General features: G+C 42.5%; 1 protein-coding gene across 1 annotated transcript; it reads right to left on the bottom strand.

Moving 5' to 3' along the window:
* Positions 1-5,910: 5,910 nt before the first annotated feature.
* Positions 5,911-12,992, bottom strand: LOC146196832 (uncharacterized). Its single transcript, XM_084596414.1, has 4 exons — positions 12,811-12,992; positions 9,037-9,161; positions 7,427-7,528; positions 5,911-6,100 (listed from the first exon to the last, which is right to left on the bottom strand). The coding sequence occupies exons 1-4, from the start codon at positions 12,863-12,865 to the stop codon at positions 5,987-5,989; spliced, it is 396 nt and encodes a 131-aa protein (XP_084452540.1). The 5' UTR covers positions 12,866-12,992; the 3' UTR covers positions 5,911-5,986.
* Positions 12,993-18,058: the final 5,066 nt, after the last annotated feature.

Below are 18,058 nucleotides of genomic sequence, written 5' to 3'. Positions count from 1 at the left end.
ACCGCCGACAGACTGACGACCGCGATGAGCAGGCGCTTCCACAATGCTTCCTCAGGACAGGTGGCGAGAAGTTTCTTCACTTTCGTGTGGGCAAGAAAAAATAAAGGCAAAATTGAAATCTACTTCAGGTGCCCTGAATTCATGAAATCAAATGTCGTTGAGTACAAATCAACGACCATATGAAAGTGTCCTCGCAGTAGAAGTAAGTGATGGAGAACTAAAGCCGTTTGCTGTCTGGCCACAGGTGTCTTATTCCGCAGGTGTGTCGGTGCAAGGACTCACATTCGCGGGGACTTTAGTTAGGCTACATCTGTTGTTCCAAAATTAAACCTGAGAGTGTTCGAGCGTATGGCTCGACGCGTTAAGATGCTGATTATCACGACCCTTTTAAAACTTAAGAACAATCCTTATTGTGATCTTGGTTAATTAACTGAAAAAAAAAAAGAAAACCATGCAGCACTTAAAGAAGCCTCATCGCGAAAAAACAAAATGGAGGGGTTAGGCGTAAACCTTTCTGATTTTTTGGTGTGGATAACTGTTAACTGAAAAATTAATTTATTGATAATACTGCGATCATGTCACACGGTCGCACGACGTTTTCAACTGAATTAAAACTATTTAAATAATTAGCTGATGGCAGCGAGCGAGATTTTAAAGCACTGCTACGCAAGCGGATCACCGCAGCCTGGCATCCAGCATGTTGAACTGCTAGTTCTTTGCGTTACGCTTTGGATACCTGCGAATTCATCAACTTCAGTCCGTGCCATTTTACACGCATGCAGCAACTCACACGAAATGGCTGGAGGTTAATCATTGATATGCATACTTTTCAAACATAAAGTTAAATGGTAGACGATAACCATATAACCGCGTTTTCTTTTTTTGTTGTTGTTGTTGTGGTTTCGCGGCAACAATAAATGGCACGATGAAATAAGTACTTAGAGCTATTTCTGTTTATTTGGTTTGTGAAAACGTGTTGTAATTCTATATCACCTAAATTTTCATATAGATAGACTTCGTGTCACGAGTATTTTCACGCTATTATCAATGTTATTGTCCCCCCAGCCGCAGTGTACGCTCACTATTTCCTCAAGTCAGACTCGCAACATGAACGGATCTTTCCAGGTTGGACAGCACGCCTCCACGCTTACTCTGTAGAGGGATACCTTGCCAGATACATACCCCAGATTCCTTACTACGTCGAAAGGGTCATCATCGCTGGTCGAGCAAAGCTGTTATTTCCCACCATAGATTCCCTGAAGCTAGCTTACCTCGAGCTGCTGCCTCAATCCAGCCAATTACGCTCAGCAGCAAAGCCGTGCCCGCGCCGATTACACTCTGTGCAGCCTTCATCGCTACCTCGCATCAGTACCGTAGCACCCTCAGCAACAGTAAAAATTGCATGACACAGATCCATTGTGCTCTAGCCCAACATCAGTTTACACCTCAATAGATCAGCACTCCAGTACACCATAGCCTGACTTTCGTCTGTGAAGCTCATGCATCCCCGTCTGCATTCTTCAAAGCGGCAGCGTCACCGATACCTCAGGATCCGCGCTGAGCCAAACGGTACCTCACGTGGTTGCTCCTAAACAACACATCCTTTCTAAACGATAGTTCATCATTCTCAGGGAGGGGGCGCAGTAACTGCTAACCGCGTGCCCTTCGTCTACGCCCAATCAGACACCCTGTTCCTGGCTACCGTTCCACTGTTTCGTGGCCCCAACTCGGCTTGCGCACTTCAGCCTCAGCAGAACGCCAGAAACATTTATGTGATGCTGGCATCTGCACCCTACCTCTGACCTCGGTAATCATCAGAGCTTCCACCCACGGCTTGTCATTAGAATTCTGGCTAGCAAATTAGGAGGAGGAGATGGGATGTTTTAGAGCCCCTCGCGCCGTACTCAGGCTGGCGCCTGTTGAAAATGGGTCTGAAGTCAGCGCTAGCGACGCATGCAGTAGGACGCGTGAGTTCTAAATCTGCCACTGTTTGGGCTCCTTGCTTTTGACGTTTACATTGACCATAACAGGAAATATGTTTGCATTGAAAAGCAATAACACTACGTGTAAGGCACGCAGACCCAGCTGCATTCACACAGTAGTCTTTCTCACTATATGCGCATAATTTCCGGATCTCACTTGTTTCGTTTTTCAATTTCGGAACAAATTTAGAAACATTCCCAGTGTCATGCCTACAGCAACTTTGGAGGTGAAACAAGTACAGCGTCCGTAATCTTCTCAAGCAGGTAAATTTCATACAGGTTATTATTCTCGATACATTTTGGTAGAAAATCAGCCACATCAGACAAATTTTCCAGCTCGACGAAAGCGCACAAATAACCCCAATACACGATTGATCCTTCCGCATCCAGTGTTTAAGCTAATTCTTAGAGTTGGTACACAGCACACGCACGAATGCGCGACACCACCAGCAATGTCGTTGACAGCTAAAACAACCACGAGAGACAAAGCTGAGGCTCACCTATCAGTGGCGCGAGAAGAAAAGAGGCCTTGACCATGATGCTGATCACATCATGCGATGCGCGAAAGGTTTACGCGCATTCAATCAGGAGAGGTTCGAGTAAGTTTGCATGAAAGAATAAAGCGACCAGCTTTATTTTCTGGCTTGCTGCCGCCTTACGTAGACATAGCCTATTGTTCTACTATCGGTGACGTAATTAAAAACCAAAATACGCCGTTTCTCTCACCGGCTGTTCTGAATATAAATAGAGCACTATTACAAGCCTTCATACATTCTTCAGGATGACTGTAATATCGGATGCAAGGTGAAATTTTCGGAAGTGCGAAACTTTTTTACCAGAATTCAGCACTGAGCAGGGTACAGAAACGAAACTATGGAATATAACGGCAAGATATAGGCTGCTAAGAAGACCGCTATAAGTAAGGATGCGTTGGCTAATTGCGGTGGGAACGGTCTGATAGTATGTACTTTCTCAGCGGCATTAATTTATGGCTGAGCATTAACTCGTTTCTCGAACTCATTTAAATGGTTTCGAAGAAAATCATCGACTTTGTCAGGTCTATGCGACAGACTGATTGGAATTGAATATCCACCTCAATTTGGCTATAAAATGGAAGCTCATTAGTGTTCGTGGAAGGCAAGTAAGTGCCCTCGTAGGCACCTTTCAGCGCTGTGTGTTGCACACAATGTGTGCAATGTTCTGAGATCGGATGGTGCGCTTTTGATTCGTTCTATACATAGCAAGCATGGCTTCCTTGAACCTCAAGCATCTTGTGGGTGTTAGGAGAAGGATAGATCTCACCTCTAAGAGCATTAGCAAATTAAAAAGTTCAAGAATATACCGCTAAAGGATAGACAATGTGACATGTACGTTATTGCGGCCGACATAGTTGACATACTGAAAAACCTGCACCGATACTGAGTGCATGGGAACTTTTCGCAAGGGAAGGAAACTTTGGAAGGGAAGAAAATGAAGAATAGTTATCTTCACGCCAACCCAGAGTGATAGAGAATACGTAGTTCTCATAAAACAATTTAACCCTATTTTGACTCCCTTACCGAACGTCAGCAAACTATGTGTTGTTTTGTAACATGGTGGGATAGGTCGACACTAGTGAGTTGATTTCACTACTAACTAAGCGTTGCAAAAGCTTCTTTGGTGCTTGGAAGAAAAACAAATTGAAGGGTACACTTAAGCTCCGCCTTTGGGGCTTTAATGGCTCGATAGGGTTAATGGCTCCGTATATGTAATTTGGTGCTGGCTTAATCCCTAACCCCTAATTAGTGCCGTTATCATCTAGCTCATATTCTTTAGTATGCAATCAGTAAGCTACGCGATCATGTGAAAAACCATTCGGTAGAGGAACCTCTAATATTGCCGCATATCTGTCACTCTTGTGGAGCTGCCATGTGTTCTAACCATATCTTGGCCCATGGCCGAGCGTCGTCTTCGCTTCTGGGATGATCTAGCACGCGGTTCAGCAAGTTTAGCCTCATTAACGACCATATAAACTTTTCTGCTTCTTGCCGCGATCGTCGCGGTGGCAATATTAATACCTCGCTTTAACCAATCCATACGCACGTAACTGCGTGGCCTGTGGAAGTATCGTGCTTTACTCCTCGCCTAATAGTCCTGGAAACTTATATCTCATTCTCTGTCTTTAGCTCATATGAGAACCCCTGCTTGGCAGCGTCTGCCATGTCACGTGATTTTGTGACATCACACAATCCCTCGGATCCATCAGTACCTGGCCAATACACCAGCTAATCACCACTTGCCAGAGCCATGGCCCTGACTTTTCGCTCACGACGTCGACAGCGCCGGATTTTCTGCATAGCAGGCTCTTTAACGCTTCCGCGTTAATAAAGCAGGAGGGTCCGCGTTCTGTCGCATGTATGAAGTAGCGTGCTACGCTGGTTTTCCGAGTTTGCATCGTTTTCAGAAGTGTCCGTTTCACCGTTTTCGCTTTCATCCGATTGTTGGAAGCGTCGGAACCGAAAGAGATGGCAACCAAACCGATATCCGGTTCCGGAGTTTCCATCAATCAGAATAGTTAATTTAAGGGCGAAAACTACACTTTTGATAACGACGTAGGCAGGGAATAGAGGTCCTGATCAAAGATCAAAAGCGTAGGACGTACTCCCCGCGCACGTTACCCTTATGTAGTGGGAGACGTCATAGTGAACAAAATTACATCACTTGCCATCATAGTGCGCACAAACATGAAAATTCAGCCAAGTTGGAACGGATTCATAATTTTGTAGCCCCACGAGAACAGACACGTAGAAGGGGATACCGACCGGACGGAATGCTTAAGCCTCTGACAGCTGCTACATAGCACATCTCATTTTCGGTTGGCAGCACGTGCTGGTCCGACAAAGTTACGGGGCCCACGCTTGGATAATATATCGACAATAAAATTAAGAATAAAACTTGAAACTTTGAAACCTTGGTACTAGAGATCGAGTGGAAACTTGAATTACGCGGAAGGCTACCCAACATCACCATTACCGCAGTTTTCTGAGATCACAGCGCGTGGGATTAAAGAATGGCTTTATATTAACTTCCCTTTTCTTGAAACATTTTTTTTTTTTTTGCGAAGACACTCTGACTGAGAACTGTTTTTGCTGATGGAACTGAGCACAAAATTCACACTGTCGCTCAGGGTTTTAACGTTCACACGATTGCAAGCCCTTAAAAGTTTATTTTCGACTATTGGATACTTCACTTGAATTCTATAGGGGTAGCGTCTTGCTGTCCTAGTTTGCCCGCATTCAAAGTGCGGCGCTCGCAATGTACTCAGTAGGCCCAATCTCATTCCATCGGGACGTAGTTTTGCCCTCAGCACGCTATGGATACGCTTAGGCTCCAATAAATGATTCCTAAGGCTTAAGTGCGCATTTTATAACACATTTGAGGACTGCTGTTTTCAAATGCGACTAGGAGGAAGAAATCACAGCCACCGTTCAACCCACTTACTTCCCGAGAACCTCTGTTGGACGAAGCTGAAACTGCACCCTATATGGTCCCACCGGAACGCATATCTCACCGCACTCTCCACCATCTCCAGATCAGCCGTCCACGTGCACGAGCCGTCACCTTCGCAAACTCATTTTTATTCACGCGCTGCTGCGGACTGGAATGGCCTTCCCGAAGAGATTGCAACAACAACCTGTCCAATAATCTTCGCACGAAAAGCCTACAGCCGTTTATCATCATAGCACATGACTTTGTACCATCTCACCAAAATTTGTATCCACCACTTATGTAATGTCCCTCAAAAGGGGTCTTTAAGGAAATAAAAATAAAATGAAATGAAATCAACGCGGTCTCATTCGTTGCTTTCGACGGCAGGGCGTACCTTCCCTGACTGGTACCCGTGGCATCTTCATCATTCGCGTTGCAGTACCACAAAATGCGTGACCGGGGACACCTGCAAGCGGCCTCAATCCGTTTCGAACTGAAGCTTTCGCAAAAATTTATTTGTACTTGTCTTTCTTTATTCAGTGATACGGGCTGCTGAATATCCACTTTCGAAGCGACCAGCCTCTTTTCTTCATACGCGGCTGACGGCATCGAGAGTACCTGCACTCTCCTTTGGGGTAATTCTTGTCCGCCTGAAAAAACCAAAGTCCGTAAGAAACGGCCCATTCGGGCGGTTTTCATGCTGTCGTCACAGACACATTCCTCCAAACAGACGGGCGTATATAGCGGTGGCAGATTAATTCAGAAAGTATATATATATACTGTAATCTGAGCAATGAATTTATGCACGCCGCATAGTGTATGTGGTCCGCAATGTTTCCTTCAGCGTAGCCTTTTTGGTGTAAAAGCACTAGATTACTGAAAATGAAGGCGTTCATTAGCAATATCGACAGCGGCAGCTTGTCACTTCCCTTTCCAATCTTTCAATACATTTATAGATGCCATACGTTTGCGAGAAGTATGAAAAGGCCTTTATAGCTTCCTTGAACATGTTGCCTTCAAAAGAAACAAATACGATTAAAAGAAAGACCTTGCTGTTATGAAGCAAGCGCCAAATGTTATTTAAACTGTTCGAAAAAAAAAAAGAGCAGTCAAGCACATTTTTATGCAATACAATGGCAGGGAAACGGCAGGAGCAGATCTTGGATGTTATCTACACATTAGGCATTCTATTGTTTTTGTTGTTGGATTAAAGTTGTACTTCCGGCACTTGAGGGACAATGTCTTGCGTTTTGCTTCGTAATCATTTTCAGAATTTTAGGTCTTCAGCATTCAACACCCTGATTTAGATCATATGTTTGATAAAATGGTAGCGGAAGAAACATATTTTATTACTTGAACTGTAATTTGGCTGTGCCTTTTGTGAGTGTAATATCCTCTCAAGTTTTGACATCCTTAGTTTCTTATTTCAGGAGGAATTAATTAAGCGCAGTTATTGTTTCATCCTATTAGCGACCACACCTTATGTAGTGCTCATTCGAAGCTTGATATCAACACAAACTATAGTGCAGGCTGACATTCTCTACGTATGCAGCTGGTAATTAGTGATGTCGCCTTGCTTCCTGTATGCCCCACAATTCATAACAGAACCCGGTATCGAAGATGAACGACTTGCGAAGATTTTTCTAATGCGCTTTATCATCCCAATACCTTAAAATGTTATTTTAATATGTCTCGAGAGGACTGGGCTAAACATTTCTCAGCAACAGCGAGAAATCACTTCTTATTATAACTTATCAGAGCAGTTCATTGAACTTCGGCAGCGCAGTTGATCCTTGTACGGTGCATTATATGGCTTACTAAAGCAAAAAGAAACCAGAGTAAACTGTTCAAATTAAAACTTGACGCACACGAACCAGTTACAAAGCATTGAGCTGCACACAAAGTTTCTGAAGCAGCAGTGGCTGAGTAGCTTAGTTTCTGCCGTCAATACAAATACACTGTCGCGATTTATTTACCCAACAGGGAGTTCCATTCGGCTCTGGCAAACGGAGTACTCGGTATTGTTGCTCGTTGAAACAGTAGAACCAGCATCGTACGTTCGGCGCCGCAGCCGTCGACTGTTGGATGGAGCAGGAATGTAAAGAAGGATTAAAATTGGTTTTCTCTAAAGCAGCTACACATTACCGCACTGATATTTCTATGTAGCGTCTCAACAAGAGTTGTAGATTTAGTTCCTTTTTTTATCTGTTTGAAAGCATGAATCATTTAACTGATAACGACGCACACAGGAAGAAAACAAGCACAGCTACTAACCAACTCAAGCAATATCTCAACATAAGCGGCCCTATAGTTCACAAAAACTCCGCTAAGCACAGTGCTAGAGCACCGTCAACCTAGGGGGCGGAGTGTTTTTGCATGAAAAGGCTGTCGTCTGAACAGGTCACATGGTCACGGGGGCGAGAGCTCAAGTTGGGGATGGGCGTTGATTTGTGCATGAAATAGTTTTTCGTTTTGTATTACGGGATTTTTCCTACAGGTATTAAACTGCTAAATGAAATATTGCGGTCGCATTCCATTTATCATCTGTGGTGATGTGTCGCCTACTGACAAGCGACGGCTCCAACAAATGCAGTGAGTGTAACAGCATAGTCTGGGTAGCTGAGGGGGACAGAGGGGGGAGCACTGAAGGCGTTTGTGCTACTAATAAAAACAAGGGCTAAGGCACTCGAGACAGGAAAAAGCTGCTCTGAGCGTGTGCTTAGGGAGTGGTTGTTTTTTCCTGCATGGCTCCCGTCACACCATATATTTAAACTCAGTTTGGCAGCCTTAGTGCTGACGGATTTTACAGCTGCGAGGTCCCAACGTTGAGGCGCTCCCAAATGGCAATTAATATAATGTAGGGAGCCCCGTAATTAGAAGCCGAACAAATTAGCCTTGTTTGCTGCTTAGTCTGGCACACTAGCGCTGTGCTAAAAATGTTCTAGTCTTCAACATAGTTCCGGAAAAACTGGCATGCCATGTAATCGTGCGTTCACAGTGCGATCGAGCTTAGCGAGTTATGCTCAGGATATGCGTGGGATGTTTAGTATGGTATTGGTGCGTGGTATTATGTCTGGAAGTTTCATAAAGCAGCCGTTTCGCTATTGTTATTGCTTGGCTGCAAGGACAAATTGTGTACGCCTCTTTTTTCATATGAATGCGATCAAGCTGTAAGGCTCGGTCAAGTTTTAATGACGTAATCTTGGGAGTAAAGAGTAATTCATTAGTAACAAGAACTTGAAACCATTTCCTTTGTCCGCCTTCGAAGCAACACTCAGATGAGTACTCGACATCCTTTTAAGTGCTTTGACAAAAATTATTTTACGCTCATGGGCCCATCTACAGTTTAAGCTGGAGAGGGCTTGCAGACACACCTGAGCTGTTGCTTCACAGTCACTCCGTTACACCTTCGTGTTATTGGTGGCGAGCTCAAAAGTTTTTGCGTGTCTCTTTTCCGAACTAGTTTCTGCTCACCTTCTCCATGTCGCATTTTCCCCTGACTCGGCCAAGGTTTACCGCATGCACTGTCTGAACCACACGTTCTTTTGCTCAAATCCGCTCCACCGTTACTCTGGTGCACACTTACACTTTTTCCCAGCCTCACGCATTTCCACCTCTTTTGCATGAATTCCGTGACATCCTTGGCACTTTTTGGTTCGCCTTGGGCCGGCGAAGTTTGAGTGCCGCTTTTAGTTCCGGCGTCTACAGCAGCTGCGTATAGAGTGTAGACAGTTAAACTGCAACTGGTAGATTATTCAACTTCATTGTTCAATACAAGGACCAAAAGAATGAGGAGAATTTCGGCTAAAATTCTAAAATTGTGTGAAACCGTTGTCGTGCATGTTTACTTTGCGTGGCACAGCTTTGTGTAGTTGACTGCAATGGCGCACATATTTTCGCCAATTAATCTGCTCTTTTATTGATGGTCGGTATGATTGCAGGGACATATTACGGGACTTTCTAGTTCTTGGCATTGCATTGCTATACAGCTGTTACGAAGGGGCTATGCATAGAAATGTGCTGCTAGGCATCTGTTGTTATGCGTTGACCAATCACAGCTGCTGCAGAAGCAAGACATGATTTGCTCATGGTAGTTGCTTTCACATTGGTGTTCTCGCATTAATACTGAACTGATATATTCCCTAGCACTGTCACTGCTTGGCTGTCTGACCGGCCGACTTGCTCATTCACTCATGTAAGCATATCTTTTGAAATGGCATTTGATAAGTGCATGCATGTTAACACTAACTAGAGTAAGGCAAGAAAAAATACTTGGCATACAATCTTGAAATACAAAAAAAAGAACATTTCAGCCAAATAAACATCATGCTCGCGTTTAAAAAAAAAAAAACGCAGGAGCTATAGCGATTCTTGGCAACCACCCAACTACTTCAGCCAAGACAACATACTCTAGCGATTGTACTGGCACTTTATAGGTGACTGTGAGTAAGCCCTGTGCGGATCATTCCGAGCGTCTGAAGAAGTCCAGCTACTTCTTGCAGCTGCTTCTTTGAGAATTATGATAGCATACTTAGCGAAAAAATCGTATGAGTCACAATAACCTCATACAGATTTCTCATAAAAACTTATACTAACCTCATACAAATCTCATACAATCTCATATATTTCTCATACTTTGAATGATATTTGTTTGAGATTATATGAGAATTATATGATTTTAGTATGAGAGGGTTTTTTACGCTGCGGATATACTTGTTTAAAAGAACTCGAGTGTTGTGTTACGCTATTCTTTACCAAGATACTTTCCTGTGCAGGTAGTATGGAGCGCGAAAGGTAATTGTTGGTTAATATTAAAGAATAAAATTTAAAAATATCAAAGAAGATTGATGAGCACTCCAGATGTTTTATGTAGTACGCCTCACAATAAATTGACTCTTTATGAGGTGTCAAATACATAAACACTTGCGCAATTTTTTCGTTCAAGAATGACTGCTCCGTTTCCTATACGTTTTTTTTTTTTTTTTTTGAAAAATGACCTCTTAAGTGATAAACACAGAAATATTTTTTAATTAGAACATTGTGTATTGTTTTGAATTCTGCAAAGGTTGTAGAATATGTGTGACCACGAATGCAAAGAACGAGTAATTTATTGTAATGAAAAACGGGGCAGACATTTCCATCGAGAAACATTCGTAGAGCCACACCTCAGTAATTAGAGCCCCAGTTTGTCTTCAATAAAAAACAACCTGGGTATAATAAAATGTTATTTTGGTTGAGGTACCATACGACACGAGAATGGTTCTGAGCCTTAACAGCCTTTGGAGGACAATAATGCAGGTCAGTCACGCCGATGAAAATGTTCGCTCTGCGCTGGAAAATTTCATTGCCAGTTTCACTTATGGGCGGGACGTTGTCAGAGCTTAGCCCGAGCCTCCTGAATTCAGAGCTTGTTTGACGATTTGGCTCCTTTCAAGAAGGTTCAATGTTATATGTGAATAGATGTTTGTTTGGCCCACCCATATTCTTTGCTGGCTGCATTTATTTTAAATCAGGCAATATAAGAAATAAAGGAAAAAGAAAAAATACCTAGTATTATTCCGGTAAGCCTTTAACAAGGCGAAGATCTGCACTGGAGTGGAGCGAGATGCGCGTCCTATGTCTATGCCTCTCAGTCATTAAAGTCATAAATTAACTCTCATTCACGAGAAAAAAAAAGTTTGTTATATTAATCACTTTAAATTTTAGACATGTACATGTGCACGACAACTTTCTGCCGAAAAAAAAAATGCTTCCCTGAAGGAAGAAGAGGGATTGATCTGGGCTATCGGTAGAACTATTATTTTGCTGGAGAAGAGGATCAGGAAATGTAGGTCAAAGCTATTCTGGCGATAAATATGCTATTTATTTATGCAAATGAATTGAAGAAAATAATCGTTTTTATTTTATTTTAATACCTTTTTCTTCAATTAAAAGCACAGTTTTCAGAATACCTATAACTGTTAAGTACTTAAATTCGTTTTAGACGCGCTTGAGTGTGGCCTGCATAGAAGAAAACGCCCACCTTCTTTAATTTGGCCATATGAGTTTACGGCCGCGTAAGAAAGGTGTGCACACTTCGGGCCATCGAAAGCCCCGAACATTATACAGAGGTGAGCCCTCTTAGTTCCTCGAGATTGATTAAGTGTTTAGGAAATAAATTACTCTACTTTAACAGCGAAATCTCGAAAAATAATTGTAACATATGAAAGTCACAAATGTCACCATAGCACGAAGCTTGCTGTTGTTTCGTTTTATCATCCTGTGCATGTTCTGCTAGTGATGGACTCAAACTGACAGAATTCTTTTATAGAAAGAACTATACGGCAGTGCGCTTGTTCACGCTGAAAGATATCATTTTTACACTTATAGCCAATCGAGGTAATCAAGGTTGCAGCTGTAACTAGAAATATTGTATGACTTCTTCTCAAGTTGATGAAGAACGGCTCTCGTTATTCCGTCACAGTAACCAGAAATTTAAAGACGCTCCAAATATTCAAAGATCGCGTGCATGCATTCATTCTTATTAAGTTACGAAGCATGTTTACCTCCACAGCTGCGTCAGGTAAGACTACTGGAACAGGAGCTCGAAAGCTTTTCAATAAAGTAGTTCTACAGCAAGAATTCTGATTACTGTATTCATCCTGCTTAAAAAAAAACTGCTAAACGCATGAAAAGTCTCTAAACATTGTGCCAGTTGTAATTTGTTGAGTGCCTTCACTTAGGGTAGTGTTAGTATGGCAACAAGTGGTCCACTTACTGCCTTCACAAGATTATAGTTCAACAAGCTAGTTTCAGTTTCAGGAGAAAAATGATAGGCAGCTGCAACATACAGAGTAGAACACCTGCGATTATTGGTGGAATAAATGTTAACAACAGTAGCATAAGATTTGTGTGTACCATTTGTTGTGGTTTTTCCTACTATGGATTCAAAGAGAAACATTTTCTGTGGCAATATTGCGTACGAAGGCTTGAAAATATAGAACTATACATGATAAGACTATAAGTAACATATTAAAGCCGACATGTAGACAACTGTCGCCGCATTTACACAATGCGTGCTTATACTGTTCGTGTTATGACATTGCGCCGATTTAGGGCAGTGCTGAAATGTTGTACTGTAAAAAATATGAACGAAAATGCCTTTTCAGTTTCAATGTGCAATGGGATGACTCAAGCATCCTTGGTAGGAACTGCACCAAATTCATGTGAATTTTGTGGAATCAACGTATTCGGCATGATACATGATGATTCGTTTTGCTTTTAGCATGGCAGAATGCTTTCAGTTGATCTTATGTTTAAGTGTAAATGCACAAAAATCACATAAAAAAGTCAACTGCGACATGCACAACATTCATCTTACCTAGAACTGAAAGCAAAAGTAACCAGCACCAAACCACACATCTTCTTTTCTTCATGTTGTTTGTGGAATAGATGAGTCTATACAGTCGTTGCTTGTTCCAGAACTGAGAAAGGATTCCCAAAAAGTGTTCCTCGACTCTGGTTTCTATGCGGATGTATTTGTCTGCTCTGAGACGAACGTAAGGACAGTGACAGAGTGGGTGACCTTGGAGGCACTAGAAATAAACCGTAGCTGAGCACCTGGGCATTCCCATCCAAGTATAAAGCAAGCAAGACAGTCGTAGGTGTGTTCTTTTTAAGTGAAAGCTTCTGAACGGATCACTCAAGCACTTGAAATAAATTTAGTTCCCTCTACCACGTACTCACAAAATTGAGGCTATAAGGCAGGCACCAGTGAGAACGTTCACGTACTCACAAAATTGTGGCTATAAGGCAGGCACCAGTGAGAACGTTGGTGAGAGTAATGGTGCAGAGCGCTACAGAAAAAATGCCCTTTCCATTGATTCCACTCACATGCACCAGCTACAAGCGGCCATGTCTCTGCGGTCTCCTAAAATGATCACTTACCTAATTCTCTGGTGCCGGTAACAACATTTCTTTAACGACTATGAGATTCTGATCGCCCTAAACTTCAGACTCCAAGACTGGGTAGTAAAGACAGATGCATGTTAAGTAGGCTTCAAAAGCTGCACGTAAACTGCCATCTTTATGCTAATTGTACTATAAACTGTTATTTCGGTAAGTACATAAATCTTGCAACTTTGAAAGGTTGACAAGACGATATAGCAAATATGGCTGGAACTTTAATGAATTTCGGGATGCAATTTTAGCTAAGTCCGTAAGTCAATACCCTGATTTTCAAACCAGTCTTCATTTTCCTTTTGACAAGCATAGAGGGGCCAAGAATATTCATAACCTCTGAACTAAATTAATGGCTTTCGCCGAAATCTCTATGTGTAGCCACCAAAGCTACAATCATCAAACAAGGTATTTCTTGCTGTTCGGAGATAGTTGAACAATACAACAATTGAGCTTATATATCCAGTGTCCTACCTAAAGGAAAATTCAGTGTACTCACAGACAATCTGCAGTTGTTATTTTTCTTTTCATTTATCAAGTTTACCAAATATGTGTTTACTCGGGCAATTCACTCTTAGTAATAATATCCAACAGATTGTTTTGTTTTTTGTTTAGTTTTTGCACTTCTGTAGATTTTTTTATTTTGTACAATGGTTTATTAGAGGGAATGTTAACTAGTCGTACGGGGAAAGTAAGCGCGAACAAAGAGACAAACAAAATTTTTGGAAAAATTTGGCTGAACAGAACAAGAATACGAGGTGTGCTACTATGTACTGTGTGTATCCAGAAGACGAAACTTTTGGTGAATGCTTACGCTGGTGCATGTGTCCGTTCTGGGTTGTATGTTTTCGCGTGCTTTTTATGTCGTCTTCATTTATCAGCATTTCACTGGGTCCCATCATCATAGAAGTTTTGTTTACCTGTTTGTGGTAGCACAAGGTACTTATAGTGCTTAAAACATTGAAGAGGGTTCAGGATGTTACATGATTTCTCGGGGTTGGGTTTTTTAAGTTCTGCTCACTTCTTATTCATTCCATCATGTTACTTTGGCCCTTTACACCACGTGTCATTTTGTTTTTAAAGTTATCTGTGTTTTTATCGGTTTTAGTCCACCCTATGGTAAACATGGAATTTATTGTTTATTGTTCTTTTATTTTGTTCTTTGTCCTTTTACGTACCACATGTCGATTTGTTGTTTTTAAAGAGTAAGGTGCTTTTATCGGGTTTAGATCAACCTAGGTTGAACATGGAATTTTATGTTAGATAATATTGCCTTCTGACGCGTAGGGAGCCGATAGGTGGTGTGACGATGTCCCTATATATTGTGTCGATTTCAATAAAAGAATCAGTTGCCAGTAGCGCGTTGTCTTGTCTCCTCTCTTGTGTTTGTCTCTTTGTTTGCGCTTACTTTCCCCGTACGATCATGAACCAACTAGCCCTGCAACAAGTTCTACTTCAATGTTAACTAGCCCCTCTAAGAGCTATATTCGAAGCCTTTTACAGCTGCAAATTATGCGCTCGCGCGTGTTAAGCTTCCTATACACTCTTAGAAGAACACCAATTACAAAGTAAGAAAAAAACGTATTCATTCTGTGCCATTGCTCTAAAACTTTCAAAATGCATTAACAGCCTGTAGGTGATTATACACAATTGTAGACGCGCTCATTGTTTGTCTTGTGCGGGCACAAAGCTCTGACCTCAGCGCGGCTTATGAAACCGCGATTACTCGATACGTTGCTTACAGACTTTGTGCATGCTTATTGCACTTTATGAAAAAAGACGCTAGAATTCATTGACATATTTTCGCTCTCTCTCTTAATTGGGCATACTCATTTATTGCATAAATTATTCCGCAGCTTTCTTAAATATATTATCAAGGTTAGAATAAACAGAAGAAAACGGTGATTTCCATGCTCAGCCTCCTTTGGCGAGGCAGTTAAAGTGATTGTCCTTTGAATGCACAAGAAAATGGGGCTTCTGTCCATCGTGGCGCAGGGCCTATGGCTGCTCATCTAGTGGACGCCGCACTCCGTATTGCTGAGCTGTTATTTCGGCGTTTTCAACAAGGAGACGCTTGACGCACGAGTGCGGACAGCTGCTCTTTCGAAAGTGCATTGTTCGTCCACAGGCAAACTGACATGTGGAGACTGCAAGCCGCCCCAGCTGCCCGCTGCGCTCGTGTGTTGGCCTTTATTGCTTTAGGTAAACCCACAGCGCGGGAGTATTAACCGGTCAGACGATAAAACGTCTTTCTGCTTCCCAGAACCAGTACATGTTCTAGCATTTCTACGAAAACTACAATAAGTGGAGACCAATATTTGCCATTAGTTCATTGGCAATTTAAGTTGTTAGGAACTTCTTGATAGTTTTGGCAAGATGTCAGGGGCTTTAGTGCTGAATGCTTTCGGCTAGCAAATGCCTTGTAAGGGAACAGCAGCTTACGATAGGTTGCGAGGCGCTGGAAGTTGAAGTTGTAAGAGAAATCATGTACGTAGGAGGGATATTGACGCCAGATTCGGGAGACGCGACTGAAAAAAAAATTATAAGATTACGGTGGAGCGTAATTTATAGATATTCTAAGATCATCAACGGCAGATTGCCAGTAGCCCTAAAGAGGAAAGTATGTAACAGCTGTATCTTACCGGCACTCACATACGGAGAGGAACACTGAGGCCAACGGAAAGGGTTGACCTTAAATTGACGATAACTTCGAGAGCTTTCACATAACTGCAGCGCAAAAAAAGACCACCACCAAGAAAGGAAACACACACGACATGGACAATCGCTCCTTTCTTTGGTGGTCGTCTTTTTCCGCGCTGCAGTTATGTGGAAGCAAAGTAACCAACTTGCCCGAAAGCTAGTTTTATTAAAACTTGGAAACCTATGGAAAATCAAATGATATGCTTAACTTTAGAGACACAGAGCTTGCAGTGTTGGTCAGGGAATAGATACGAGTTATTGATATTTTAGTCGACATCATGAAGACGAAATAGATATGGGCAGGGCATGTAATTCGAAGGCAAAGATACCCGGTGGTAAGAGTAACTAGCTAGGTTCTAAGCGAAGTCAAATGTCGCAGGGAGAGGCAGGGAGTTGGGTGGGCGGATGACATCAGGAAGTTTGTGTAGGTTAGGCAGCGGCCGCTGACAGAGCGGGATTACATGGGAGATGCAGTTGCTTTACAGCGGGTTTCATCAGGATGATGATGACGATGATGCATACATAAATGCATGATTTATAACTTGGCAGCAGTGGCCTTATTTCATAAGAAAAGGTATGGTATGGTATGGTATGGTATGGTATGGTATGGTATGGTATGGTATGGTATGGTATGGTATGGTATGGTATGGTATGGTACGAAGCGGTGTGATACTCTACGCTACGGTAGGGCATAGTATACATGGTACCGTATTGTATGATACGGCATGATATTGATACGGGGCAGAAGGCTAGCACAGCAACCCACAGCCGATAGCAAGTGTTCACAGCTCAGCACAGCAGATCACATCAAGTGTTCAGGCAAGCCCCAACAGTTGCTTCAGCTTCGTCGTCTTTCACTCTATTTTCCATCGTCGTCCTCTTTGGCGGCATATCCGTAACAATATAGTATGGTATGGTATGCTCTGGTGTGGTGTGGCACGGTGTGGTATGGTATGTTCATGGTGCATGGTATGGCATGATGTGGTATGGTATAGTATGGTATGGTATGGTATCGTGTGGTATGGTATGATATGGTATGGTATGGTATCGTATGGTATGGTATGATATGGTATGGCATGATATGGTATGGTATGGTATGGTACGTTATGGTATGGTATGCTATGGTATGGTATGGTAAGGTATGGTATGGTATGGTATGGTATGGTATGGTATGGTATGGTATGGTATGGTATGGTATGGTATGGTATGGTATGGTATGGTATGGTATGGTATGGTGTGTTACTATGCTCTACGGTACGGTAGGGTATGGTATAGAATTGTTACGGTATGATACGATATGGCATGATATAGTATGGCAAGGTGTGCTCTGGTGTGATAGGGTGGGGTATGGTGTATGGTATGGTATGGTATGGTATGGTATGGTATGGTATGGTATGGTATGGTATGCAATATATAAGGGGTTTAACTTGGGAAAGCAGCATCAGCTATGAATGCCACCGTAATGCAAGGCTCCCGTATAATAATGACATCGTGTACTGACATCGCACAGTACTGTGTTACCTTGCGTTTCGCCTCCGTCGAAACATTGCCGTCCTGACCGGGATCGAACCAGCGTCTTCGGGATCCACAGTCAGCGCACAATCACGAAGGTGTCGACGCTTCAGTACTGTCGAATAAATTTCTGTATAAAAAATCCATCTGGCGCGACTTATGCTATCAGCGCTGCGAAAACGCACAATTTCTATTAGCCAGGAAGTGGAAATAATGAATTCTCATTCTATAAGCTACCTGAATATCTTAGGTTACGCGGCCCATTCAATACACTTCAGATGAAACCCTGAAAAATCAGCTTTGGAAAGTACGAACGTTGCGAATGAGCATGCATGGGTAATGAAAATATGCAGCTGTAGGACAGCAAAAACCCCTGTGTGTCTTTGAATATGCGGTGTGTATGCGATGTGTATCTGCGGTAGGGGCCCGGCCGCTGCCTTAAACAATCGGCCAACAAG

The sequence above is a fragment of the Amblyomma maculatum genome, chromosome 3, assembly GCF_055883805.1.
Source record: "Amblyomma maculatum isolate TAMU_Amacu chromosome 3, ASM5588380v1, whole genome shotgun sequence".
Taxonomy (NCBI): Eukaryota; Metazoa; Arthropoda; class Arachnida; order Ixodida; family Ixodidae; genus Amblyomma; species Amblyomma maculatum.
This window is presented reverse-complemented; position numbering and strand designations above follow the sequence as displayed.

What these genes read in the sequence shown, in the direction of transcription:
- LOC146196832 (XM_084596414.1), bottom strand. Translation starts at nt 12,865, where the DNA reads ATGAAGAAAAGAAGATGTGTGGTTTGGTGCTGGTTACTTTTGCTTTCA. An exon ending in ACTTTTGCTTTCAGTTCTAG is followed by an intron (nt 9,162 to 12,810) that starts GTAAGATGAATG and finishes CTCTATACGCAG; the next exon opens with CTGCTGTAGACGCCGGAACT. An exon ending in GCGTGAGGCTGGGAAAAAGT is followed by an intron (nt 7,529 to 9,036) that starts GTAAGTGTGCAC and finishes TCCATCCAACAG; the next exon opens with TCGACGGCTGCGGCGCCGAA.